Raw genomic sequence first — 26,889 nt, forward strand, 5'->3', positions numbered from 1 at the left:
GGCAGAATGTTCAACACTCGGCTTTTTGACTTGAATGGCAATCTGGGTACTCGTAGTGCCAGATGATGCGCTCCAACCGTGCAGCCAGAAGCCCCTTGTGCAGTCAGAACAGTCGGTGCTTGTGTTAGAGGGCTGATCTGAGCCACACGTGACAACTGACTGACGCTAACAGAAGAATGCACGGCTTTAAGAAAAGGTTTTTGCTTCTGGAGACCAAAGTGGAGATGTTTGTCTGTAATGCACAGCAGTACGTTTGGAGGAAACCAAACACCTCATGGTCATCGCGGTGGTGGAGGGATGATGATCTGGGCACCTTGCAGTGGCCGAGTCAACCCCAACCTCCTCTGTAATACCGTGGGAAGTATTGTAGAGGCCATCTGTCCCACAGCTAAAGCTTTGCTGAATTTGGATCATGAACCAGGGCAATGATCCCAATCACAGCAGTGACTCTGTAGAGCTGCAATCGTCCAGTCAAAATCCAGAAGTCAACATGATTGAAATGCTGTGATGGGGCCTTACGTGAATGATACCCGCAAAACTCTGCTCCACGTAAACACTGCCCTAACTTCTGTGGAAAATAACAATGACAAAAAATGAAATGTTAGCTCGGCTTAATCATCAGTTTAGCCACAACACAACAAGAAAGAGGTAATTAGAGAAGAAGCATATGGTGAAGAGGACAAGGTGCCACCCCACTACTTTGTGTTTCTGTCCTTCCCATATGCTGCACTCTCACTCCCATCCGTCCTCTGTCCTTTTCAGAGTTTCAATAATAGATGGACGATGACAAAGAGGCGGTGGGTGGAGGTGTTTGAAAGAGCGGTGAGGCTGAAATGGTGAGAGGTGGGCTGTTTTTGTTCTCTAACACTGAAGGGAGGCAGGAGACAAAGAGTCTGGAATGCCAACATTTCAGAAGTTTCAGCGCTTACGAAGTGGTTGATATCGATCAACAAAAACATCGATCTCGGTCCCACAAAGGTTTCAAACTGTTTAGAACAGCTTTGTTTGAGCCGCGAACAGCCTAAAATGGGCAACGTCAGCAGAGACCGGCCATGTAATAGCAGATATTAAATGTCCTTGAACAATACGCAATGAGAAACCGTAACAAGGGGAAAGATATCCATCTATCCAAACTTCCACACAGCTGTGTGACTGAGGAACAAATGCAAAGATGGCTTACGCTATCAAAAGACATGAACAAATGGGGTTGAACTGAATAACAGCCAGAGAGGAAGAGATCAAGCACAAACTGAGGTGAGTGGCAGATTTTGGATCTTTGAGCTGATGTAACTGATGCAGACGGACTGAGCTGAAAGAGACCTGACATAAGACAGAGTGCACTCTGTGGGCTGATCTCCGCAGGAGCTGCTTTATAAAGGATACAGGTATGGGCATGAAAAGGTCATGAAAGGTCCTGCTTGGGCTTAAAAATAGACAATTTGACTGCTGAGGGTTGAAAACAGGAAGCATAATTTGTGCTTCCTGTTTGTTTCCCGGCTGGTTGTGATGTTATTCATCTGTCCATGCAAGAGGACCAGTTAAGGTTGATGACCTGTGGCTGAATCGTGGTGTTTTAGGATCTCTTTGATGAGAGGCAGCACTAACTTAGCACGTTTGCACACCTGAGACCAGAGCTCACAATCCAGACGGTACATCGCTGATATCGCCATGGTAGCAACAGTAGCAGCATCCATACAAGCCCACAGTTTGCTGTGCACAAGTTTCCATTAAAGCATCTATTTCCAAGCTTTCAATATGTTGAAAGTCAGAACTTTGGGCTCGTTATCATGTTCTATGTTTCCAAGCAGAGACCACTGCCCCTGGGGAGTGCCCGTAGCTTGGGCCAGCGGTGGGCTTGGACTACAGCAAAGTCAGGGAGGTGAGCTTTCCTAGCAGGACATCGGGTTGTGATCAGTGTTGCTGCAACATGTTTGCCAAGGCGGCTTAGACGCACAGCTAAAGTAAAAGTCAGTCCAGGCAAGAACTTCTTTCTAAATCAATCAGTGTTGGATTATTTAAGGGGGAAATTTTAAGGATGAACTACTTGTTTCCTTGAATTCCTTACTGATTTGAAAGTCAATAAGGTAGGAAGTGCGTACTTCAGAAGGCCTGCGTCCCATTTCCCTGCTCCCCATGTGAGTTGGAAATGGGATGCATGTTGGCCGGTATGGAGCGGTGGAGCAGCAGGAGGAAGGCGCAGCGCGGCCTTCGGGATGCAGAGCGAGCGCACGGGAGGAAACATGATGACAGCAGCAGAAAACGGTGACGCCGCTCAACCTGACTGACTCATCTCCCTCTGACAGTGTGACCAATCAGGTCCTCTGTTGTTCGTACACTTTTATTTCTCCATCCTCTCCCTCCGTTCGCCCTCCTCCCAGCCCTGTTTGCCGTTTTCTGTTCTTTCCCCTCTCTCTGCAGCTCCACTCGTGACAAATTGCATTCGCATTATTACATTTCAGAATAATTGCCAGGAGCTGCCATCCAGAGAAAGTCACAATACCTACAGCCCTGAGATTTAATTCTTCTGTCAGCAGCGTGACAGACAGCATAAACGGGAAAAATGGGCCAAAGGACGACGCAAAAAAAGAAAAGCTGCAGATCTGCCGCTGGATGCCTTTTCCCTCTGATCCCACTGTAACACCAGGGGAGGTCTTGCTGTTTTACGCAGCGCTGCTACCTTCTAAGAAGCCGTGTTGGTAACTCTCAGACAAACAGATGGTGGAAACGTTTCTGCAGATAAAAGATTGAGGGTGTATTTATGATGCTGGCCTTACAGCATAAAGTTTCCAGACTCTGGGGGAGAGAGGAGCTATTTTGGGAACCAGACTGCTTGCTGGTGACAAAGCAGATAACACAGCTCAGCATCAGGAGCTGTGATGTCATCACCGGAGGTCAGAGATTGGCCACTTTAGTCTGAAACATTGATGTGCACACATTTGCAAGAACGTCTTTAACGTGAGCTCCTCCATAATATTCCAGCCACTAGAGACTGCTGCTACACTGAAACAACAGTGGGCCATACTAACATGTGACCTATAAGGTGGAGACGGACACCAAAGATGAACATGGGTTTTATTCTAAATGACTTCATAAGCTCAAGGAAAACAGCTGTGACCCAAAGGACAAAGGCAAAATGTGGTGTGGCTCACTGCGGCATGCCTTTATCTACACCCAGGCAACACCTGGAGACTTTTGCATTGGGTGCAACACTATTTAAAATTTGGAGAAACCTCATCAAACTCGGGCAACTTGTGAGAAAATAAAGACATAGCAGACAGAAGGTCCTCAAAAATGAGCTAAAGTGGAACAAATCTTATTGCCTGTTCTTATTCTAGCAAGTTTTAAGGTTCAGTCCGCAAGGATAAAGAAAATGTTAAGTGCAAGAACAGCCAGCAGACGTCTGACCCATCCATCCACCCCAATCACCTCCCAGAGGAGACTCGAGGGACAACGTTTTACAAGAACGACCTCCAAACTGACCGTGCAAAGACTTAAGACATCCGCTTTGAGCAAATGGAGAAAAGGTAACTAATGAATGTATCTATGGCTCAGAAAGATGAAATGCTGAATGTTACTGCATCAAAATATGACTGTTGCTAAGAAAATTATAGTTGCTGTTGTTGCCTTTGTTGAGTTTACCAGTCAGCTTCAAGCCCCATCCAACAGCATGCATCAAGAACAGGGTGTGGGGAGTAAAGCTACTGCTATAAAGCTACAATGTTACTTTTATTAGCATTTAAAGTGGCTCGACTCGTTATCTGCACCATAGCGACAGCTACAGCTCAGGCTTCACTCTTTTATTATTTGGTGCTGCCAAAAAAGAGCCTCTGCTATATGCTAACAGAAATGAAACTCATACATTTTTATCACCCAGCCTCTTGGTTTAAAAGTAGAGCTGGAATAAAAGTCTCAGTTAACAGCCCATCTGCAATCAGCGCGTAATTACTTTGTTTGTTGAAAGCTATGAAAACAACAGCTCCACCAGCAACAGAAGAAGAAGCCTAATGAGAAATAGGTGCTGTTTTGGAGGAATACGAGCTGCAGCTGCATCAACACAATCTTTTAAAGAGACATATTCGCACAGCGCTGCCTTCTTCTTCTTCATGAATGCAAATGAAGATGACATCCTGGTGCACTTTCTGGGAGCATAGAGGTTACATCCTGACAAGTGTTAGCTGTTGACACTGAATAAAAAAGCCAAAGAACCAGAGTGCGTCTGTTTTTAGCTGCGGCGTGCACCTCGGTGGACTCGGCTAAAGGACGATGTCTTTCTGTGTGGAGTTTACATGTTCTCCCTGTGGGTTCTCTCCAGGTACTCCAGTTTCCTCCCACAGTCCAAAGACATGCAGATGGTGGGGTTAGGTCACCCCATCGGTCCAGGGTGCAGCCTGCCTCTCGCCCTAAGACAGCTGGGTTAGGGGTTTATAGCAGGCACATTCTCCTGAATGAATAATTATTTGAATAAATAAACCTTTGATTTGATCATTTATTTAGGAGAGCAGGTGGGGTTAGGTTTCCAGCCACATGCTAAACAAGAATACGTCCAGAAAATAGAAGCTGTCACATTTCCAGTGGAAACGGACGTTAACCAAAGCCTAAACTTCTTCCTCGATGATGTATCCGTAGCACATGTGCTTGAAAGTTGGTCCACAACTTTAAGCAGTCACTGTAACATCACTGGAGACACTTAGAGGATCAGGGGAGGTGAGCGTCCACCTCTTTATGCAGAACGTTCATGCATCTGAAGACAGATTAAGACAAACTGTCTGCTCCATATTGACGATGATAAACAGACACAAAACCGAGTGCTTTGTAATTGCTCGTCATTTCTGCCATCTCAGACATTTTAATTAATGCTTTAAAAACTAACCAGAGGTCTGCTTTTCATGTTAGAAATCAACAAATGGAAAAAGATTTTTTAATGCCGCCTCTCTGCACCTCAGTGATGCTGAAAGACACCCAGCAGGCAGCAGCTGCTCTTCATCTCCTCCATGTTTCTGTTAATACTACAGCAGCACAGCGACAGCACATCAGGAGTCTTTAAGCCACGACTGAAACAGTTTGCTTTACACCGATTAACGTTCATTAAAATTATTTGTTTGGCCCAGAGAAACGTCGTTGGTTGCAGTTTTCCACACACGCTCATCATTTAAACGTCTGGAATATCTGTCTGTACGATTATGGAGCGTAAACCACGATTGCGTTTCAGCTGCTTTGGTGCAAATGAAAGTGACAGGTGCAGCAGAGAGGTAACAATAAGACACGCCCGGCAAAGGGAATGCTTTAGCAGCCCGTTGCTCTCTCCTCACGGTTCCCGACTGATTTTTCTCCAGTTTGCTCTTTGCAGGGGTGGAAATCACAGAAAGATCTGCTGCGTCTGGAGGAGAGTTGAGGAGACACCAGGAGAAGCTGGACGGGGCTGTAGCGGGGCATCGGCCCAGCAGCCGATAACAGGTACACCCTGAGCTCGTGTGACAGATGTGAGAGAGTCTGGAGACGCTGTGGCATCTGTCACATGTGCTCAGCGTGAACATGCTCTCATCTGTGAAGAGAACAGGGCTTCGGCGGCAGACCTGCCAGTTCTGATGTTCTCTGGTGAATGCCGATCGAGCTGCACGGCGTCGGACCCACCAAAGGACACCGGGTCTGAGAAGCATGCACACGATCTGCCTGCAGGGCTCTGGCAGTGCTTCTGGCTGTTCCTGCTCACACTAAGAAGCAGATACTGGCCCTGCTGCTCCTCCACAGCCACGTCCAGCTCTCCTGAAAACAATCAGTCAGGACGGGTAAGGAGGGAACAACAGTCTGAGGCCAACACGAGGAGTGTTGTCCCCTCTCCACTGCACCTGTTACCACTTTGATTTACACCAAATCAGGTGAAAGGGACCAACACAGTTCAGCCTTGATGATATCCCTGATGGAGCTGACTGTGTGTTCTACTCTGTACCTGCTTAACCCTTTAAAACCGGTCAGCGGGCACGCTCTGTTTTGCGTAACTATTTTTAAATCCCGGTAGCACTACAACCACATAAACTAGCGCAATAATTTTTTTTGCATATGAAACCGGAGGAGTTGTACTTACATCTTATGCCATCAGCTTGTCCTAAGTCACAGTTTCCTTCCACATACAGCTTTGCAAAAATTGCATAAAAAGCGCTTGCAGCAACAAAAACATAATATTCCAGAAACACGCTTTGCCGATCCGATCAGCTGTTCATAACACTTCCTACGGTGGAACAGACGTCAGAGCGAACTTTCGCATGTCCTCCATGACCTGCCCGAAACCGGAAGTGACGTCATTTTCGCGGAAATGTAGTTTTTTACCATCAGGGCCTCATGAGCCTATACTGGTGTTTTTAAAAGTTATGTTTGAGTTTATGACTTTCTGTGTCGTTTCTGGGATGCTTAGGACTCATATTGCACTGCTGGAAATAGTTTATTTTGACGCATATGCTGCTTTTTTGCAAATTTGCATTATAATATTTATTTTCGTTTTTCCTGCAGTGTATAAAAATTGGTGTATTTCAAAAATAAAGCTATGAAGACACTCAAAATAAATTTCCTGTGGTAGAAAACTATTTTGTGCAACTTTTTTGTATTTACAGTTTTGAGAGATAAGCCTCTTAAATTTCTCTAACTAGAAATATATGTTAAAAAAACAAAAACGATTTTCAATTTTTTTGTAGTTTATTGCACTTTTTTGCAATTTATGTAATTACTATGCACTTAATGCAGACATATTATTGAAGTTTGGGCTGTAATGGTTGTATTGATGTATAGCAACTTGAAATGCTCCCAAAAATGGCTCCACAGCATGTAAAAATATAATATAAGCTCTGGCGGACTTGGTTCTATGGTAGGTCTTAAAGGGTTAAAAAGAGCAAAATACCACAACTACATGTGCAGTAAGGAGGTCAGACACGCTCCTCACTCCATGTTTCCTTGAATGCAAAGGTGTCATTGCCCCGATATGACCCACATCAGTACCAGGCATGCTGATCTAAACAAAGCTGATACTGCAGCGTAGCTTTGCTTTCGCGTATTCAGCCGTGCATGCGTTCAGACGTGCGTGCTGAGCTCTGTGAGCTGCGCTCCATTCATCCTCTCTCTGCTTTGGGACAGATATAAAAACAAGTATGCAGTACGTACACGCGTGTGCACACTCTGGAGTTACAAGACAGATGGAATATGACAAAGCAAAGAGAGTGCACAGAGAAGTGAGTGTGAGGGAGGCGGAGTGGGCGCGCGCGAGAGGAAAATAGCGAGAGCCACAAAGTGGGCGGGCGAGGCTTGAGAAAAAAGTGTGGCGAAGGGGGGGGGGGGAATGAGGAGACAGAGATGGATGACTGAAGCTCACAGCCTGAAAACAACAGAGAGGAAAACAATAAGAGAGGGACATGTTTCCAGGGTCCTGTTATGTGGAAGCTACCAGTGTGTGTGTGTGTGTGTGTGTGTGTGTGTGTGTGTGTGTGTGTGTGTGTGTGCTGAAAGAAGCAATCTCTGTCTCGGCAGGTCGGCGTCGAAATGTTACCCAAATTTCCAGCAAAATCCCACAAATAAGTATCAGGTTGTGTTTCCATCAGCTGGAGATGAGGACAGATTATTTTGGGGAGCGCGTCTCTCCACACGTCAGACGAATATTTATCTATTTTGAAGTTTTCTTTGAGGAAGTGCGTGCGCGGTGGGGCTGAGGGTAACAGTAGGGGGCGGGTGCTGGAGTGAAAACATGATGAAACATTAAAGAAATCTGTCTCGTTCATTTTTCATCATTTGGCCATCCAATCACATGAAGAGTGAGAACAGAGACATGAAGGCACACGTTTGCTCTTCATCCAATCCTTACCGCCCCTCACAGCGGGCGCTGCGCCTGAGGGTCCAGAGGAGACTCGGCACGACTGACAGACCTGAGTTATGTCAGTCAATCCTTTGTCTGTGATATAGATCAGGTGGTGCCCCGTGCACCGCCCACTGTTACCCCAATAACAGTTTAACGTCACACAAGCTGAACATGGAGATTTTACAGGTGTGCCTAACAAAGTGTCTCATTGATGTGTACCAAGTGTGTGCCTTCTGTTGCATACCTGAACTGCTTCTAGTGTTTTGAGGAGGAACATCAGGAATTCTGGTGGTCCCAGTGTAAAGGCCTGGCCCTTACACCAACACACAGCATATGGCATGAAATTCCAAATCATTCCCCAGCAGCAGAAACCTTCACATGTTTTCTGCGTGTTGCGGTGCAGGTGTGACTATACTATACTGTATACAGAAAGTCCATGTGCATAAAGGAAACAGTCCCTGAAGCAGACATGAGACCTACAGCTAAAGATGTCGGTGCCTAATGATAATAAGTAAGGTTTCTGAGTGCGTGTGAGGGAGGCTGCAGGGGATCTTCCACGGTGCGTCTGAAGAGCCTCTCAGGACGTCGCTTTGTTGCAGGAATTTTAGAAACTGATGAAAACGCCCCTTTATGGTTAAATACGAGAGTTTCAGGAGATGCAGCGCCGTCCATCCACCCTCACCCAGGAGTATAAACCAAGTTCTCATAGGGAGGTGTCAGCACTCATCACCTGCCGTGGTAACAGCCGTTATTTCAGGGTAAATGAACGAAATGCTGAAAGTTGCAACTTTATTCCTACATTTAAAAAAACGGACTCGCCTTTAGGACTCGGCCCTCGTCGGCGCACAGGTGCGTGTCTACAGTTCGTGCTCTGAGAGATGATTCGATACGTTCCCCGCACCTCACTGCCCCGGGCCGATATCAGATTAGCCCTGTCAGACCGCTGCTTTATCAGCCGCGCTGTCCGCCAGCCAAACAAATGACAGCACCCGCCGCCACCGCTCCCTCAGTGACAAACGACACGTCAGCCCATCTCCTATCCATCTCTCATCCATCTCGTATCGCTGCCAAGGGAGAGGTTGTCACGCGAATGCCCTTACATCGGCTGCCGGCCGTGAACACGGGCGAGCGGGTCGTCTCTGCAGCTTTTTGGCAGTGACGTGCTGCTACTTTCACAGCGACGAGTCGGCGGGATGGAGCGGAATATTACGGGAATGTAGATAAGATGCAAATGCACCAGCTCAGTTTCACATGCTATATTTGATCTAAGCAGGCTGAGTGTGGCTGCACACAGTACAGCTCCTGGATGGTGTGCAGCACAGAGCCTGCAGCCTTATGCATTTATTTACTTTATAAGTGGGAGACTAATTTTCTACAGTCATTACTTGTGTATTTTTGCATTACGGTGATATCCCCCCGTCCTACCACTGACAGCAGACAGTGAAGCTCTCTCATCTTACTTCATTATAAGTGACATAATAAGATTCCTAAAATAAGGAAGTCAGGTTCCTACAAAATAAAATCAAAAAGCAGTCAGTTATTATCCCAGAGGAATGATTTTCACTTTTCCTCACTCGATATTTTGACTTCATTAAGTAAAACTGTGTCCATTAGATAAGCATGCTACTTTCTTCCACTTTTTACTTCACCAGTCAAGGAGCCTCACTGGGACCATGCTGCTCTATTATCAGTGCATCAGTGTAGTATCATCGTGTCTTACTTCTGGACGTTTTACCAGGACGGACAAAATACATCACCTCTGCAGTGGGCCCAACCCATCCTGGTCATACTGACCTCAGCTCCTTTCAGCAATCAGGGTCATTAAGTGAAGATGTTCCAAGTGGAGCTGCTAGCTTTGGTGTGGGAGATTCTCGAGTCCTCTGCCCATGTACCAAGTCAGGCACCCCCTAGCATGACCTTCAGCTGTAGCTGCCAAAGACAGGCTTGGCTCAGCGTTTGAAGTCTCACAGTGTTCTCAGTCATCAGGATGTTTGTGCCTTCCTCGTTTTTATGCTTGATTCTTTCTCAGCGCCTGCACAGAACAACGTCAGTCCGTCCAACAAGTCCTCAGACAAAACTGGCATCTTTTCCTCGCTCTTTAACGCGTGTCCTTTGGCAACGACCTGCCTGAAGCATTCAAAATTACGCATGCACCTTTCGCTCTATAATCTCAGTTTGCGTGAAGGCTGTGACCCGACCAGTCAAAGTTGACGTCTGCGGCGCTGATCTCCAATCAGCGCTAATGCTTGTCAAGTATTCTTCACCTCCGCCTCCTTCCAGGCAATTAGACAGAGGCCGGGGCATTTACAGTGAGTGCTCCAATTATAGCAGAGAGGTGATGTGGGTGAGATCAATTATCGTGCCGCACGCAGGATGACTACTCTTTTGCTACATGTCACTCTGCCCTCTCTCCTCGCCTGATGAAGCTTTAATTGGTTTGTCAGCAGCAGAATAAACAAAAATCTGTTAAAAAAAAGACAAAAAACTGGAAGGTTTGTTTAAAAAAATGACAAAAACAAGAAAACAGCACGAGTGACAGAAATGATAAGACGTACCAGAGGGTCAAAGTGACCTTTTCTGCACATGCCCAGCCCAGATTATGTTTTATGTTTTTAATCTGCGACCGTGAGGTTCTGCAGGAGAGGACCCAAAGAAATATTTGATGTTCTCCCTGAACTCAGACAACACTATTTTATTTATCCACAGTTCCTGTCAGAAGATAGAAAGACAAAAAGGAAGCACTGCTATGAAACGTGAAGCCAGAGCTGAAGAGCCTTCAGCCTGCATTCTTTCTCTCGGCCAGCAGGGGCAGTCATCCCATCTGCCGTCCTCGCTCAACAATAAGCTGGATCTGTGGCATCTGTTGCTAACTTGTATGCAACACAAACACAACGTGAAGCTAATTTCATCAATTATGTTTTTTATTACAGTCAGAAAGCTCGATTAGTCCGGGTAATCTGATTGGCTAACGAGCTGTCAGTCATAAGTAGTTATGCAGCGAGTAATCGGTCCATCTGGCAGCCCCATAGCTCTCTGCACATCCAGCCACCTACATCACCAACATGCTCAGAGGCTTTACGACAGGACTTCACTAACCAATGGGTGGTGTCGGTCTTGCATAGGGACTCCATCGCTTCCGTTATAAAGATCACTGTTGTCACGCGTGTCAACGAAAGCCACCTCTCTAAATAAAACACATAAAAAACCACAACATAACACGGAGCCAGTAACCAGATGTGCCATCACACCCCATTAACACGAGCGTGCACGTGTTAAATTTATCCACTGTGTGTCCGAACGTCAGTCCACTTCCTGCTGGTTATCCGCGTCAGAGGCCTTGAAAGAATTCCTTTACTTTAGACGCCAGATGATCCCAACAGCTGGAGACTATTATGAAGAAAGTGTTCTTCACATGATTTTATTGATCTTATTCTTTAGGCACCAAACACTTTCACGTTTGACCTTTTTAAAAGTTCCCTACGCACCCATGCAGGCGCTCTTTGCACTGCACGTGATGTCCTGCGGTTATGTCACCGACGGTAGACGCTGCGACGGCGTCCGCAGACCGCTGCTGACAGGGTCGGTGTAGGTCGGACAGCGAGGGGCGTAGACAGCCACAGGTTTCCTCCACTGTTTTTTCCCCCCTGGTTCAACTATTTTAACTCGCTGCCGCAGCTCGCCACGTAACCATGGCAACCACTGAAACCACAGTGAGGGGGAAAAATAGAGGAGCTGATGCTACAGGTAACTTGAGTTTCTCCTCATCACCAGCAGCAGCAGCAAAAACAGGCAGAGCGATGAAGAGAAGCAGGACTGGAAGAACATCGGCCTTCAGCCTGATCCTCCCATCGGGGACGAAAACCACGTCACACAGACATGTTCTGTGGCTTTGTGGCTCTGTGTCGACGGCCTCGCCGCATCACCTGCACCGCTACAACACGCACAGAAGGACGAGTAAGTCACAGTAATGTGACGTCACAACGGCAGCGCGTCAGGTTCGCAGCAAAGAAGAGCTTCTTGTTATCGGGGGGCTCCGGAAGTAAGAGCTGCCAGGAACACGAGGTGATGGGGCCAAACAACAACAACTGAGGCTCGAGGGGGAAAGTCCAACCTCGGAGAACACGAGCCTGAACACAAATACTGCTGTAAAGACCGTTATTAGACTGACTCATTTGTTCTTGGCGAGCACGTCTTCGAGTTGCGATGGCTGCCCGTTATTACAGAATATTTGTGTGGCGCTGCTGTTTTCATGATTAGAGGGTGAACTTTCACCCCCGGCCCACATGGACGGAGAAGCCCTAGCCTGGGTCCAGATGACTGAGTCACAGATTTCATTGCCGATGTATTTCCAGTGTCGGCCTTTACAGCTTCGTAAGATGGATTAAAAACGACAAACAGGAGACGAGCGGGCGCGTGACGCCTCATCGGCAGATTTAAGGACCAAACGTGACTGAAACCTGAGACAGGTTCAACGCTGACACTCATCCATCACTCAGTGGGAGTTCATTATGGGGACAAAGTTTGACTTCATTTCCACGATGGATGTTTGAATCATTCTAAACACGGAGCTTTAACAGGACTCTTCTTTAGTCCCGCGCTGAGGCAGACGTTCCTGATTATTCCTGAAGTTTCCTCCTCGCTCAGATTCACATCAAACTCGGATTTTTTCCTTTGTCTCCTTTTCTCTCTTCTTGTTCCATTGAAGTTACACACAGTGTGTGTGTGTGTGTGTGTGTGTGTCAGAGGTTTTTCTCCTTGTTTCCTTGCTCCCTGCTTCCTATGGAGGCTGAGAGGGTTTCTCCTTTTCTTGAATTCTCCTCTCGTCTTCTTTCCTGCCCTTCATTAGCGATGCCGTCCTTCTCTCGTGTCCCACGAGGACTATCTTGACGGGGAAACAAATCTGAGGGCGATTAACGATGATTAAGAAACACGCTCGGAAAGTGGAACTAGCAACCTTGTCTTTAAAAGCTCTCTAATCCAAGAATTTACAAGCCTAACAGCTGGGCTGCCGTTTGCATCCGAGTCGTGCTGAGGACAGACTCGCCTCTCAGAAACTGTACCGACTCTCCTCAGACACCAAACTCTGAAACTCAAAAGGTCAAAGTAACGCTGAAAGAGCCTCATTGACTGCGCAAAGGTTTCTTTCTGTTCAACCTTTTAACTTTTGTTTCAGGAGGCAAGTCAATTAAGACCGACCTGTTGCTCACGAGGCAAAGCAAAATGTCTCGGCGGGAGAGGAGGAGACGGCCAAGCTTCTAATCATCACAATAAAAGGTTAGAAATGCTCCTCAGCTGGAAAAGTTTGAGTTCAAACTTTGCAACAAAAGGGCGGGGCTGTGTAGCACGCTGAGCATCAACGCTGAGCAACAGCAGTGTGGTTCAGCGACACGCCGTCATCACCACGGGGGAGGTCCAAACACCAACAAAGGCAACACGACTGCCTCACAGACTCCATCGCCAAGGAACTCAAAAACCACAAAAACGAATGAACTGTCAGTGCCAGTAACAGAGCCATGGGACGCAACATGAGAGCAAGAGCCCGCCAAAATAAAACAGGAAATAGGTCTGTGAAGGTTCTCAGTCATCCAGGTCATCGTAGTCAAAGGAGCTTGCAAGAGGAGGATAAGAAGGACAGACGCAACAACATTGTCATCCCCTATGTAGCCGGTGTATCAGAAAAACTTAGGAGAGTTTTCTCCAAGCATGACATCCCGGTGCATTTCAGACCCAGCAACACGCTCAGACAAAAACTGGTTCACCCGAAAGACAAAACGCCAAAACACAGACTTAACAATGTGGTGTATGCTGTACAGTGCAGCGAGGAATGCCCAGACCTCTACATTGGAGAGACCAAACAGCCACTTCACAAGCACATGGCACAACACAGAAGAGCCACCTCCACAGGACAAGACTCAGCAGTCCATCTGCATCTTAAGGATAAAGGTCACTCTTTCGAGGATGCCAATGTTCACATTTTGGACAGAGAGGACAGATGGTTTGAAAGAAGAGTGAAAGAAGCCATCTATGTCCACTGTGAGCGACCATCTTTGAACAGAGGCGGGGGTTTACGACACCAACTCTCTGCCATCTATAATCCAGTTTTGAGATCCCTTCCCAGACGCCTTAACGCCCACTCACATCCTGGGCCATCTGACCTCAGGAATTCGCATGATAAGGTGGGGCCAGGTTTCACAATGAACACACCCGAAACTCTGGCTGATTGGGACCCACACCCAGTTTCACACCTTGGCTCAGGCGATTAGAGGATCATCAGGGGGTCCTTTTGTCCCTCTGTGGGGGGAAACTCCCACTAGGTTTATATCTGGGACTCTCCACCATTTGACCTTAGAACTGAAGAAGCTTCTCGGATGAGAGGTGAAACGTCTTCAAGTAACTTAAAGAATCTCAGTCATCCAGGTCATCGTAGTCAAAGGAGCTTGCAAAGAAAAGCGTCTGGACTTAAACTTAAGTTAAAGAAGTCCAGACGCTTTCCTTGCAAGCTCCTTTGAAAACAGGAAATAACTAATACTACTATGCTACTTTTTGCACAATTCTCAGTTTTTTGCACAACCCACTGTCATTGTTGCACTTTTCTACTGCACTGTGTGTCTGCACTGTGTGTCTGCACCGTTCTGTCCTGTTACTGTGTCGATTGCCTGTTACGTGCCATAAGTAGCACCGTGGTCTTGGATGAACGTAGTCGCGCTTCACCGTGTGCTGGATCGCTGTATCTGGTTAAAATGACAGTAAAGCCACTTCACTTGAAATCCAAAAACCCATAACGGCATTACAGACCTCAAAACCGTGACTCAGTCTTTGTGTGATGATCAGAGTTTAAAGTCTGAGTGACCCTGAATCTACACAGGTGAGTACATGCGGTCAAACCAAATCACATCTCCATAATTGATCCTCCATGGACAGAGCTCAGACTCCTCAGACGTGAGGAGAGCGTTGAGGTCTGAGAAATCATGGAAGAAACCATCTGTCAGGCTGCCTGGAAGATGAAGAATAGTTTGTGCAAAGATGAGAAGCTTAAAAATCTACTAATGGAATTAATAGTAAAGCATCTTTTCTTTACTTTTAGTGTTTAATATAAAGCTTTGCACAGATTTCTTTCTCCACCATCAGAAAAAAAACCTCACAGCGTCGCTTTAACGAGGAGAACAAACAACAGTGTGAAAGTCTGTGAGGAGAAAATGGCTGTTTGTGTTTACTGAGGTCATTTTCTATTTGCTGTAGGAGGGTTTATTGCCCCGAGGACATGTAACACACACACACACACACACACACACACACACACACACAGAGTAGTTGTCGTCACCCATCATTGCTCAGCAGCGTGATAGGATCCCGTCAGTCAGCGTGTCTCCTCTGGCGACCGAGAGCTTCGTCCCACCTCCCAATCTAAACTTCACTCCTCTGGTGATTTATCCTCTCTGTCTCATACTCTTCACCATCAGATAAAAGTCAGAGAGAAGAGGAGGAGAAATAAAATATTATAGTGAGAAACAAGGTGAATTCAAAGGAACAGGGAGGAAGGCAAGAGGGCGAGGAGGATGCAATGGAAGAAGGATGTAAACAAGGGCATGAGAAAGGAAGGAAGTGAGGGATGAGGAAGGAAAAATAAATGAAAAAAGGATAAAAAGAAGATGAGAGAAGACGGACATGAAAACAAGAGGAACAAAGAAGAAAGAAGGGAGAAAGGACACAACAGGACAAAAAGGACATAATAAAGAGACGCGAAGCAAGAGTGCAAAGAATAAATAGGAAGCCGAAATGTTGGAGAGGAAGGAAAATAACTGAAACAGGAACGAGAGGAAGAAAGGAAGGAAGGAAGGAAGGAAAAGCTAAAGGAAAGGTCAGAAAGGCCTGGAGGTAAATAACAGGAAGAGAGGAGGCAGACAGAGCAGAGTCAGGGACTGATGCCACAGCGAAACGCCGGCACACATGGCAGCTCGCAGTGTGCGCACCTCTGTGTGTGTGTGTGTGTGTGTGTGTGTGTGTGTGTGGACTCACACACTGTGTAATGATTCGCACAGTCTACTCACAGCTGACGGAGAATTATGGAGGCGCTAATGAAAGCCAGCGCAGCGTCCTCGTGATGCCGCCATCATTGTTATAACAAAAAGAAATGACAGATATTAGGATTTACGGAGCAGCGCCGGCGCCACCTGACACGTGCTTCAAGACGTTTCTGCTCCGCCAAAGTTTTCATCAACACCGTTCTGCTGAGAGTGAAGTCAGCAGTCGTGCAAGGTGCCTCCTGCAAGCCGCTTGGCAACCCACCACCATCCAGCTTCATCCTCGGGCTGAATTATTGTCTGTATGACGTCACTGATGGCTCCATCTTTTCCCCAATGGTGCCTGCTTCGCTTGACTCAACTCAACTTGGTTTTTATTGTTTTCCATCGCAACTGAGTACCATCCCAGTGTGCATGGGGTTGCTATAGCAACGTGACATGATCTGGATGACGATGTTGAGGCTGCTCGACCTACGGCTGAGCCGCTGTGTTGGTTTGTGTTTCCCCCGCTTACAGGTTTCAAAGAATGGCGGTTTTAGTTTTTGTGAACGCTCTCATGACTCATCGCGTGAAGCTACTGACTGGCCAATCGGTGGCATGCGATCTGTCGACCTTACAGATCAACTGACTCGTCTCAGATCCATCCCTGACCAAGCAGGTATTAAAAAACTTCTAGATTTCCAGTCAGCTCGAGTCGAGTCGAGCTGGGAAAAGAGGCATAGGCGTCCCTGTGATGTCAGAGGTGTACGCAGAGAATCATGTGATGACGGGAATAACAGCGTTTTGTTTGATCAGAGCGATCCCGACTGAAGTGCGTTCCCGTAAACTGGATTTGCAGCATGTGCAGCAGACCTGTGGTACACGTTTGCATAATTTTCAAACATTGGTGATGAAGGCAGTCAGACTCAATGAAGGAGGAGTGAAAGCGACAGGCTCAGGTTCGGGAATCAGGCTGTTGAGCACCTGCTGACTAAAAGCGACTCTCCTGCTGACCGTGTGTTTGCTGGTAGAGGAGAAGAATGTGCAGGGACATGTTTTCAGTGTTTGCTTGTCAATAAATCAGAGTTTATGAAATGATTGCATACAGTTTTTATTACATTTTAGCCCCAAACCTTTAACTACAGCATAGCCTCACAGTCTACATGCACCTAACAGTGCATAAAACATCTTGGAAGTGGAAGATCACGTTGGGGTAAAAAATGTTTGTTTTTTCTTTACATGTTTGTGCTGCATTGTGAAAATTAAGCTTTCATATTAAATATTACCAAAGATTAAAATTTTAGCCAATCGCTCACAGGTGCATCTCTAAATGTTTCCTTTCTGAGTAACACAGACGGTGGAGAAGCTCCGCCCACCTCTTGATCACACCTTGTGTTTGTAAGAAGCCACAAATCAGAAGAAGCAGGAGCTCAAAGAGCTTTTTCCTACAGATGATGAACTGAGCAGCTACACCACATTTTTAACACCAACCGAGTCAAGACTTCCACCTTAAGGGAAAAACTCTCTTTTCTCTTTCCCCCCCACCGCCAAACATCTAACAAATCAATCCCCTGCTCACCACGCTGCACCCACAAACCTGTGCACGAAGCTGCAGGTAGAATCAAACAGCACAGGCTGGAACGAAACTCCACGTTCAGTGTAGCGGAGGACGAATCCACAGGTGACCCTCAGCGGTGAATCTAACGTGCAGATAATTAACAGTGTTTGTTCAAAGGAGAGGCGAACCTGTATCCGATAACGACACAAGGTCATGTTAACTGTTCTATAAGCAAATGAACCACAGTTACAGAGAGAGGCTCACTGTCATTAAAGCCACGGACTCATTAGGTACGAACACGTCAGGTGTTATAATGCCGACTTTTACCTCTTAACATCTACAAGGTGAGCAAACCCTGAGCTCCAGGGTGGGTGAGGGTCTGGGCCACATGATAAAAAAATCAGGTGATGGCACCTTTGAAATGAAGTCTGTTACATGCATTCACATGCCTCATAAGTGCTCTGCTAGTAGATTTAGATTAGGGTATGCAGACCTGAAATCCTGAAAATGACCTTAAACTTGCTCCGTCCACTTTCCCAGATTTCCCCAAAGCCTCCACCCTCTTTACAGCAGAGCGGGGGCACCCTCTGGAGGACGTGCCATCGTATCATCACCACAGGTGAAGGCAGAGATGCAAACAGGCCGTTTCACACTCAGCTGTCTCTTCACCAGCATCCACAGCACTGCTGATGCTGCACCGATCGCTCCGTCACCCCATACTTTAACTCCTCCAATCAGAGGAGCAACTCAGGCCCGACCTGGAGTGGGTACTAAAACCCTTCTCAGACTCGGAGGTGCTAATCTTGATCTACGCCACTTCACACGTGGCTGCAGACGCCTCACAGCGTGCTGGAGGTCAGCGCTTCATGACCAAACTGGAATCCTCCGCCCTTCCACATCCTGAGGTTTACTCGTAATGTGATCACCAGTCACATTTAGCAGAGACTAGCTCACTTCTTTCACTTGTGTGTGCTGCAGCTCTCAGGTCTCTGAGCTCAGAGCAACATTTACAAGAAGATGCTGAGAGGAGACCGAGTTTGTCCCACGCCGACTGTAAACAGGCAGGAAAAACGCAACTGAAAGGAACGAGCTCTGGCTGCAAGATTCATGGATACAGTGTTTTTTTTAATTGTGTGTGTGTGTGTGTGTGTGTGTGTGTGTGTGTGTGTGTGTGTGTGTGTGTGAGAAAACTTGGCAAAGCTTTTAACAGGTTTCCATGACATTACTGAAGAGTGCAACTTCCATTCAGCTGTCTCACCCTCCTACGCCGTCATGTCGCGGTGCTAATGAATGTCTCAGCATCCAAACACACACACGTGTGCACACACGCACACGTAGAGACACACACACAGAAGCCATTTGTGTTTCTGAGCCCAAGCCTCCCACTCTTTTACAGACACATGCTGTCAACCATGGACATTAACACTATTAGTTAAACACACCTGAGAGAAGTGTGTAAGCGCACACACACACACACACACAGAGCAGCAGCATGTGTGTATGTTTAGTGTGTGTATTTACTGTATTTACATTTTAAGTGTTTCTCTGTAGTTGTTCGGTGTTTTTCTCTTAGGTTACATTTCATTCTCTTTATTTTCTTCCTTTTTCACTTTGCTGCTATAATAATGTGAACTAATAATAATCTCAGTTTATCTTTAAGTGATATTTTTCTGAGTTGAAGCAACAAATCGCTCTGCGTAGAATAGTAGCTACGTTTTTTCCTCCACCTCAGTGTTTGTGCACGTCCGAGGGTTTGATGAAGCTGAAGCACGTAGAGGTGAAACGAGTCTCTTTGAACTATTTGCGGCATAAAAGTAAAAAGAAGCAGAAACACGCACTGTGCAGGTGAGATATTTTAAAAAGGAGCAGCTGCTTCTCCCTCCATCTTTGCGCTCTCTGAATTCCCAGAGTGCCGTGTTTCTCCCTGACAATGCCTCGGCCTCAGAGCGCCGACAGGGCCGCACGTTCTTAGCTTTGTTATCAGCGTGCTGCGAGCGGGCGGAGGAAAGTCTGACTGTTTCATTGTGCAGATAAAGAGGGCCGAGCCGCTGACTGACAGCTCGGGACATTTATAACACACCTACTCATTGTTAGCTCTCAGATAAGACGCTTCCAGCTGTGGCCGTCCTCCCTCTCCGTCTGTCTCCACACTCACAGGTCAGTGTGTACAGAATAACCCAGAGCAGCAACTGACTACAGAGGCAAACTGGGGATTTTATGACGTAGCCTCGTATCACCCTGTGATCACTGTAACGACTGACACTTACAGTAAGCTTGATTATGAAGCTCAGATGTTAAACACCAAAGATTAGAGCCGGTGCTCCGAGCGCACGCATCACGGAGCAGCTGTCATCCTGCAGCGCGTGCTGGTTCCCCGTCGCCGCTCTGCACGGTGCATCTCTCGCTGCCAAGTAACAGCTCTCACCGGACTGGTTTCCTTTGTGCGTGTGGCCAACAATCACACATGAATTATGATCACTCGCCCTGGATAAATATTGACTGGATCAAAGGCAGAACATCACAAAAATACAGTTTCATTTCTGATCATGAACAAGCCTTAAGATCAAACTCTGTGTCTGTCATCAGAGCTTTTGTTGTTTGATCAGCTGCAGGTTTTTGGTGCTGTGTCATGTGCTCAGACACACACAAACACACACACACAAACACACACACACTCCTGGGAGGCAGAGCTGCTCACATCTATGAGGTCAGAGGTCCTGAAGACTGAGTCACACACACTGCCACAGAGAAGCTAAATAAATCATACAGTAAAGTGCTCACACACACACACACACACACACACCCCCGTTGTCCTTCTTTCCTCGTGTTTGTCATCCTTGACTTGTATCTTCATTCTTGACCTTCTTTGTTGCTTCTCCTTCATTTCTCTCTCGTCCTCTGTGCATCCTGCTCCCTCATTTTCATTTTCTTATCTTTACTTTTCTCTCGCTCGTCTTTATTCTGCACACAAACGTTGGATTTTTTAGAAAGAGGATCACTGAAAAGTGTTACATACTTTTCTTCCTTTACATGATCATGTTAACACGCTTTATTGTCTCCACACAGAGATGAAAACTTTAAAGCTGCAGTCAGCACACAGATATCATGCCTCATATCTGCAGACTTCCTGCACAAAATGATGCTAATGCATGTCAAACGTTCCAGAAATCCGTTAGCCGCTGCTCTGCAGGTGGGGATGCTTCAAGCGGCTCTGCTTCCCGTCCGAAGGGTCCAGAATAAACACGTTGGAGCAGCTTTAACTTTTTACATCTATGGAGGAGATCTGCTGATAACTCGACGTCTCCTCGCTTTGATGCTTCCTTTTATTAAGTCGCACGTCTACACTGCTCTGTGCTTCATCATCCTCCCGAGTTATTGTTGTTATAGTTTAAGTGTAGCGGCTTACACGTTCACCTCACAGGCACGATATTCCTGGTTCGATCCCAGGAGGGTCCGCCGGGTGACGTTCATCTGACAGAGCTTCCTGCTGCGGCTGAAAGGAGCTCATCTTCATTTCCTTCTTTATAAACCCTGCTGACGTGTGTGCGCGTTAAGAAGGTTGAAGTGTCGAGTTGTTCCACAGATTCAAACTTTGTGGTAAAGAGCCTGAGCTGCTGTTTGTAACGTGCCCCCCCACACACACACAGACACACACACACACACACACACACACACACACAGAGTCACGCTTCAGTAAATAATTCAAATTATACATACGGCTGTTTGATCCACGGACAAAAGTCGCTGTGAAACATGAGACAGGACACAAATAAATATACAAAGTCAGCTTTGTGTGTGTGTGTGTGTGTGTGTGTGTGTGTGTGTGTGTGTGTGTGTGTCAGAAGCCTCCATCTGTCACTCCAGGTGGCCGCTCACACCTGGGCACACACAGGCTTACAAATGATCAGTGATCGCGGCGGTGGGCGTGGACGTGCAGGTTGGACAAACAGAAAACACACGCACACATTTTTCACGTCCACGCGCTCCACCTCTGCACGCGCTCCTTCGTTACTGCCACTCATTATTTTTTGATCCATCTGCAGACTCTATTTTCCCGCCACGCGCTCCCTCGGCTCGCTGCTCAGCTACGCTCGGGTGTTTGCGTCACACTCTGCTCTTCTGGGTTTTTTCCACTTTGTAGACGAGCTTTCTTTGCACACGTGCTCCGTGTTTTTCACCAGCTCAGCTGTTTCCTGCATGCACTCACTCATTTCTTCAACAAATATTTTTGCCCCCTGTGCACTCGCTCACTTGTTGCAGACATGCACTCAGAAGCCCTCTCTCCTGGGCTTAAGATTAGTAGGATTCCTCCTGCATGGTGTTTGCCTACAATGTTGAACACGATGAGCAATCAGTGGCCGGACTTGTTTCCGCAGCAGAAGCACAAATCTCTGCCCGACACTTTATGCACTTGTTGTTTTTTATTTTTGCTTTAACTTGCTGGTTCGATTCAGCCATTAAATACTTCAGTTGGCTGAGGGAAGCTTCAGGGTTAATGAGGAAATGATGAGTCAAAGATCCCAGTCATCGGGGTTATAACCAGTGTTGGGCAAGTTACTTTGAAAAAGTAATTAATTATAGTTACTAGTTACTTCTTCAAAAAAGTAACTGAGTTAGTAACTGAGTTACAACATTCTAAAAGTAATTAATTACTTGAATAGTAACTATTGCGTTACTTTAAAAAAACGTTGAACCCTCTGGGGTCCAGGGTATAATCGGCCATTTTTAACCACTTTGATGTTTCCTCCACATTTCACCTTTAAAAACGATTTCCTTTGTCTTGTTTGGTATCATCAGCACAACCTCACGTGTCTGAATTTACAGTCATGTTTTCATTTTGACAAACTGTATTAACACAACTGATCTAAAATCAGACAAACAACATAAAATCCGAGTAGAAAAAGTGATATTTTTACTGTAACAACAAAACAAACTTATTTGCATCCATTTACCTTTGACCTTGATTTTTTAACTAACCATTTCAAACTATTTACAGAACAATCAGCTGTTCTTCAATAAGAGGCCACAAATTATTTGTGCCACTCCAAATATTTCTGTCCACTGTAAAGGAGAACATCACAGCCTGATACCTGCAGGTCTGACAGCAGCAGGTGTGTCACTCCTGTTTCTACCTGGAGACAGTGTTTACACTGTAATCTGCCTTTGGTGGCTTTTTGGTAACACCTGTAACATTCAGCAGTCGCCTCATTGTTCTGACACACAACACAAAACTATCCACAACACTGCACACTAACTACACAAGACAACACATTAACTACACACTCCAAACACGCTAAACGTCACAAATCTCTCACATCTCAAAACTCTCTCTCGCCGTCACTTATAAAACTTCCTGTTTGTTTGTTTGTTTGTTTGTTGTGCTCATAAGCAGAGAGGCCTCTCTGCGCTGTCCTTGGACAGTAAACGTGAGGAAACTATTGAGGAACAAACACGCGTATATATTATTTATCCTGACTCTGGTTTTACTGGCCTATCAACAGTTTATAAACTGGTATATGTCACCTTGTTGCTTTGTCTTGAAGTGGTCATGTGATTGGCTTGCAAGACCTGGAGATTGGAATTCACTGAATTCCCCCCTCAGGGTCAGATTGCCAACGGGTCAGCTGCCCGGTGTCTGACTGGGAGCTCAGAAGAGAGTGAAAACAAGAAGATGAGATCAGGCCTGGATTTGGATTGTTAGGCAGTTCTTATGTGACAAACTAGCTTGATGTATTTTAACCCTTTAAAGCCGGTCGGAGCGGGCACACTCCGTTTTGTGTAACTATTTTTAAATCCCGGTAGCTCTGCAACCACGTGAGCTAGCGCAATAATTTTTTTTGCATATGAAACCGGAGGAGTTGTACTTACATCTTATGCCATCAGCTTGTCCTCGGTCACAGTTTCCTTCCACATACAGCTTTGCAAAAACTGCATAAAAAGCACTTGCAGCAACAAAAACATAATATTCCAGAAACACGCTTTGCCGATCCGATCAGCTGTTCGTAACACTTCCTACATCCATCAGCGCGAACTATCGCATGTCCACATGACCTGCCCGAAACCGGAAGTGACGTCATTTTCGCGGAAATGTAGTTTTTACCATCAAGGCCTCATGAGCTTATACTGTTTGACTTTATGACTTTCTGTGTCGTTTCTTGGATGCTTAGGACTCATATTGCACTGCTGGAAATAGTTTATTTTGATGCATATGCTGTTTTTTTGCAAATTTGCATTATAATATTTATTTTCGTTTTTCCTGCAATGTATAAAAATTGGTGTATTTCAAAAATAAAACTATGAAGACACTCAAAATAAATTTCCTGTGGTGGGAAACTATTTTGTGCAACTTTTTTGTATTTACAGTTTTGAGGGATAAGCCTCTTAAATTTCTCTAACTAGAAATATATGTTAAAAAAACAAAAACAATTTTCAATTTTTTTGTAGTTTATTGATCTTTTTTGCAATTTATGTAATTACTATGCACTTAATGCAGACATATTATTAAAATCTGGGCTGTAATGGTTGTATTGATGTATAGCAACTTGAAATGCTCCCAAAAATGGCTCCACAGCATGTAAAAATATAATATAAGCTCTGGCGGACTTGGTTCTATGGTAGGTCTTAAAGGGTTAAAACCTGCAGACTCTACGTGCAGGGTTGTGAATCTGCAGGTGTTTGTTAAACCCTCTTCTGTCAGAAGATATGAGCAGATTTCAAAAACTGAAGTCTTGAAATCAGGAGGGAAAAAAATGACACAGAAAAATCTATAATCTAAAGTTAAACACGGTTAAATATAAAGTTCGGGTTACTAAGACCTCAGAGGGGCCGTGTGGTTACAGGGAGCCATTTATCTTCCTTCAGATACATTAAGCACAACACACTCACACACTGATGGCACTCATCTGCTCACTTCATTGCATTTTTAGGCGACTTTTTGCAGTAAACACGCCAGAAAAACCAGAGCTGGACCGACCTGCTGGATAAATGTGTGCGCTCCGTGTGGGCTGAGCAGCAGGATGGCTCTCCTCAGTGTGTCTCTGTACCGATTGAGCTCCTCGGTCCTCATGGTGGTGAAGAGGTTGGTGAAGATTTTACTGATGTTCCTGTCCACTCTCTGCAACGCCACGTCGACACCCTGGCGGGACGTCTGGTCGAGGAAACCCTGCAGGCCGCGGATATCTGAAAGATGAAAACACAACACAGAGTCAGATACACACAACTGCTGATGTGCTACGGTCAGCAAAGACATTACTGCAGTCTCATACAAAGTAAAGAAACGATCGTGGCCAATCAGCAGCCAGCGACAGACACTTGAGCCCAAACTGATCAATACAGTCTTTACATGTCAAAGTGACGCCTGTGTGGCATCTGTCGTCTGTTCCATCAACCACCCCACGTGTCCTGCCTTTGTGAAAAACATGCATCAACAGCAAAAGTCTACAAGATACGAAGGGCCATTAGTGCACAGCACACAGCGGGAATACCAGCAGCACGCTCTCAGATCTCTTTTACATGCATGACTCACTGATGGTGTATTTGTAGCTCAAACTTCAGCAGGAACCGAAAAGGGAACAATTATCTAAATCAACATTTCTTCCACTGAACTGACAGAAAAAAACAGACTGAAACCTCGTGACTTCAGCCATGAGCAGACCGGGAGGAGATCACAGCATGAACCCGTCTATTCAAACATCCAAAACAGCTCTATGACTCCATCTGCTTTCAGAAGATCGCTATCATGATGCAGAAGGAAGGTTGTAGGGAAGGAGTCAGGATGCATGGCAAACAGAGGAGTCTTGGAGATACACATACGCTGTGCCATCATTTTAAACCACTGTACAGGTATCAGGGGTATATCAGCGTTAATGGATTAATATGAACAGGCACATTTTTATCCAAATAGTGACCTTTTCCTGAGCTCCTGAGTAATAGCTTGCACTAAACAAAGAGTGAAATCAAAGAAACAGTAGGGGTGCAACGATACACAAAATTCACGGTTCGGTTCGATACTTTGGTGTCACAGTTTGATATTTTTTCGATACAAAAAAATGTTCATGCTTTTTTAATTTGTCATTTATTAAAATTATAAATATATATTTTAACTCAAAAGTACAGTTTTTAAATTTAATGTTGCTGAAACAAAGTAATAAAAAATAAATCTATCTGATTGAGGAATCACTCATCTTTGGAAAAGGGAGTTTATTACAGAGAAATGGCTCTTTCCAAAATAAAAGCTATACTATACGCTTCTTCTGGGCTATATTCTCAGCAGCATATTAAACATATCAGGCAAATGCTATCAACACGGCAAATCTCCGTTAACGAGCTACCGCGGATCACCCAGTGCGTGGGGCTGGACGGCCAACACGTTAACGAGCTAACTGCGCTAACGCACTAGCTCCCACCCATGTAGACATACTGTTTTACTTTAGTCCATGACGCGCTTACCTTCAGGGTCATACTTCACATGAAGACCAAAATAGTTACAAAGGCCAGATCTGAATGAGGGTGGGGGAGGTTCAATTTGCCATGTTGCAACGAGCTTAGCTTCTGTCTTGCTAGCTTGCGCTGTGCTCAGTGGATTTGCGCTCGGCAGTGCAGCCTAGGCGGAGTAGTCGAACGCAGATCCACTGAGCTCTCAACACAGACAGCATCGTCAGAAGAAAAGTTGATAAAATAAATTAAAAAATATGTATTGTTCGATACATATGCGTACGGAACCGAAAGCACTGTATCAAATGGTTCAATATCGATATGAGTATTGTTGCACCCCTAGTAAACAGCAATCACCAGGTTAACAATCCTGTGATTTATGCCACCACACTCCGACCGCCTCCCACTGTCGACTTTATTGCTCTTTTAGATCTGTTGCTACAGGTCTCCAATAGTACCTCAGCTGGTGTATCATTAGATCATTAGCACTAGCATCAAAGAACACAAGTGTGCACCTTTAAACAACCAGTGACTCTGTCAGAACTGCAGGATTTAAACATTTGTCCACTTCAAATTAACAGTCATCTTCATTAAACATCATTTAGCTAAACGCAGCTTCGACATCAGAGGGGAAATCGTTTCCTTCAACTGGTCATTGAAGCTAACCAAAGCTAAAGTGTCCACAGATAGTGATGCACAGTCTCTCTTCATGCTGTGTGAACCTGCAGGAAAGCCACTTGTGCTCAAACTGGTCAATGCTATCCCAGAAAGCTTCATATGCAGATATCTGCTCATCAGAAGTGCAAGAAGCTAACACCCTGTTGTCAACGATTGTTCAAAGCTCAGAGATTCAAAAGTCTCCAAACTTTATTTCATCTTTGCTGATTTTTGGACATCCTTTGGACATTTATTCATGACCAAAGTGAGCAAAAACAGACTATCAGAGAAAAAAGGAGGGAGCTGTGATGCTGACGTGAAGGACATGTCGGAGCTAACTTGTTCTCAGCAGATCTGACTAAGAGCATCATTGCTATTCTGGGCCCAGCCCTGCCACTGAACCA

General features: G+C 45.7%; 1 protein-coding gene across 4 annotated transcripts in view; it reads right to left on the reverse strand.

Annotated features, from left to right (window-relative positions):
- Window positions 1-26,889, reverse strand: part of grid1b (glutamate receptor, ionotropic, delta 1b) — a 584,637-nt gene that overhangs the window by 162,608 nt on the left and 395,140 nt on the right. For all 4 annotated transcript variants that reach the window (XM_084936979.1, XM_084936978.1, XM_084936981.1 and 1 more), the window contains one exon: window positions 24,369-24,574. In XM_084936979.1, the coding sequence (XP_084793105.1) occupies window positions 24,369-24,574 (206 nt within the window). The remainder of the gene's footprint in view (window positions 1-24,368; window positions 24,575-26,889) is intronic.

The sequence above is a fragment of the Perissodus microlepis genome, chromosome 8 (genome assembly GCF_051167445.1).
Source record: "Perissodus microlepis isolate ML-2025 ecotype Zambia chromosome 8, ASM5116744v1, whole genome shotgun sequence".
NCBI classification, from domain to species: domain Eukaryota; kingdom Metazoa; phylum Chordata; class Actinopteri; order Cichliformes; family Cichlidae; genus Perissodus; species Perissodus microlepis.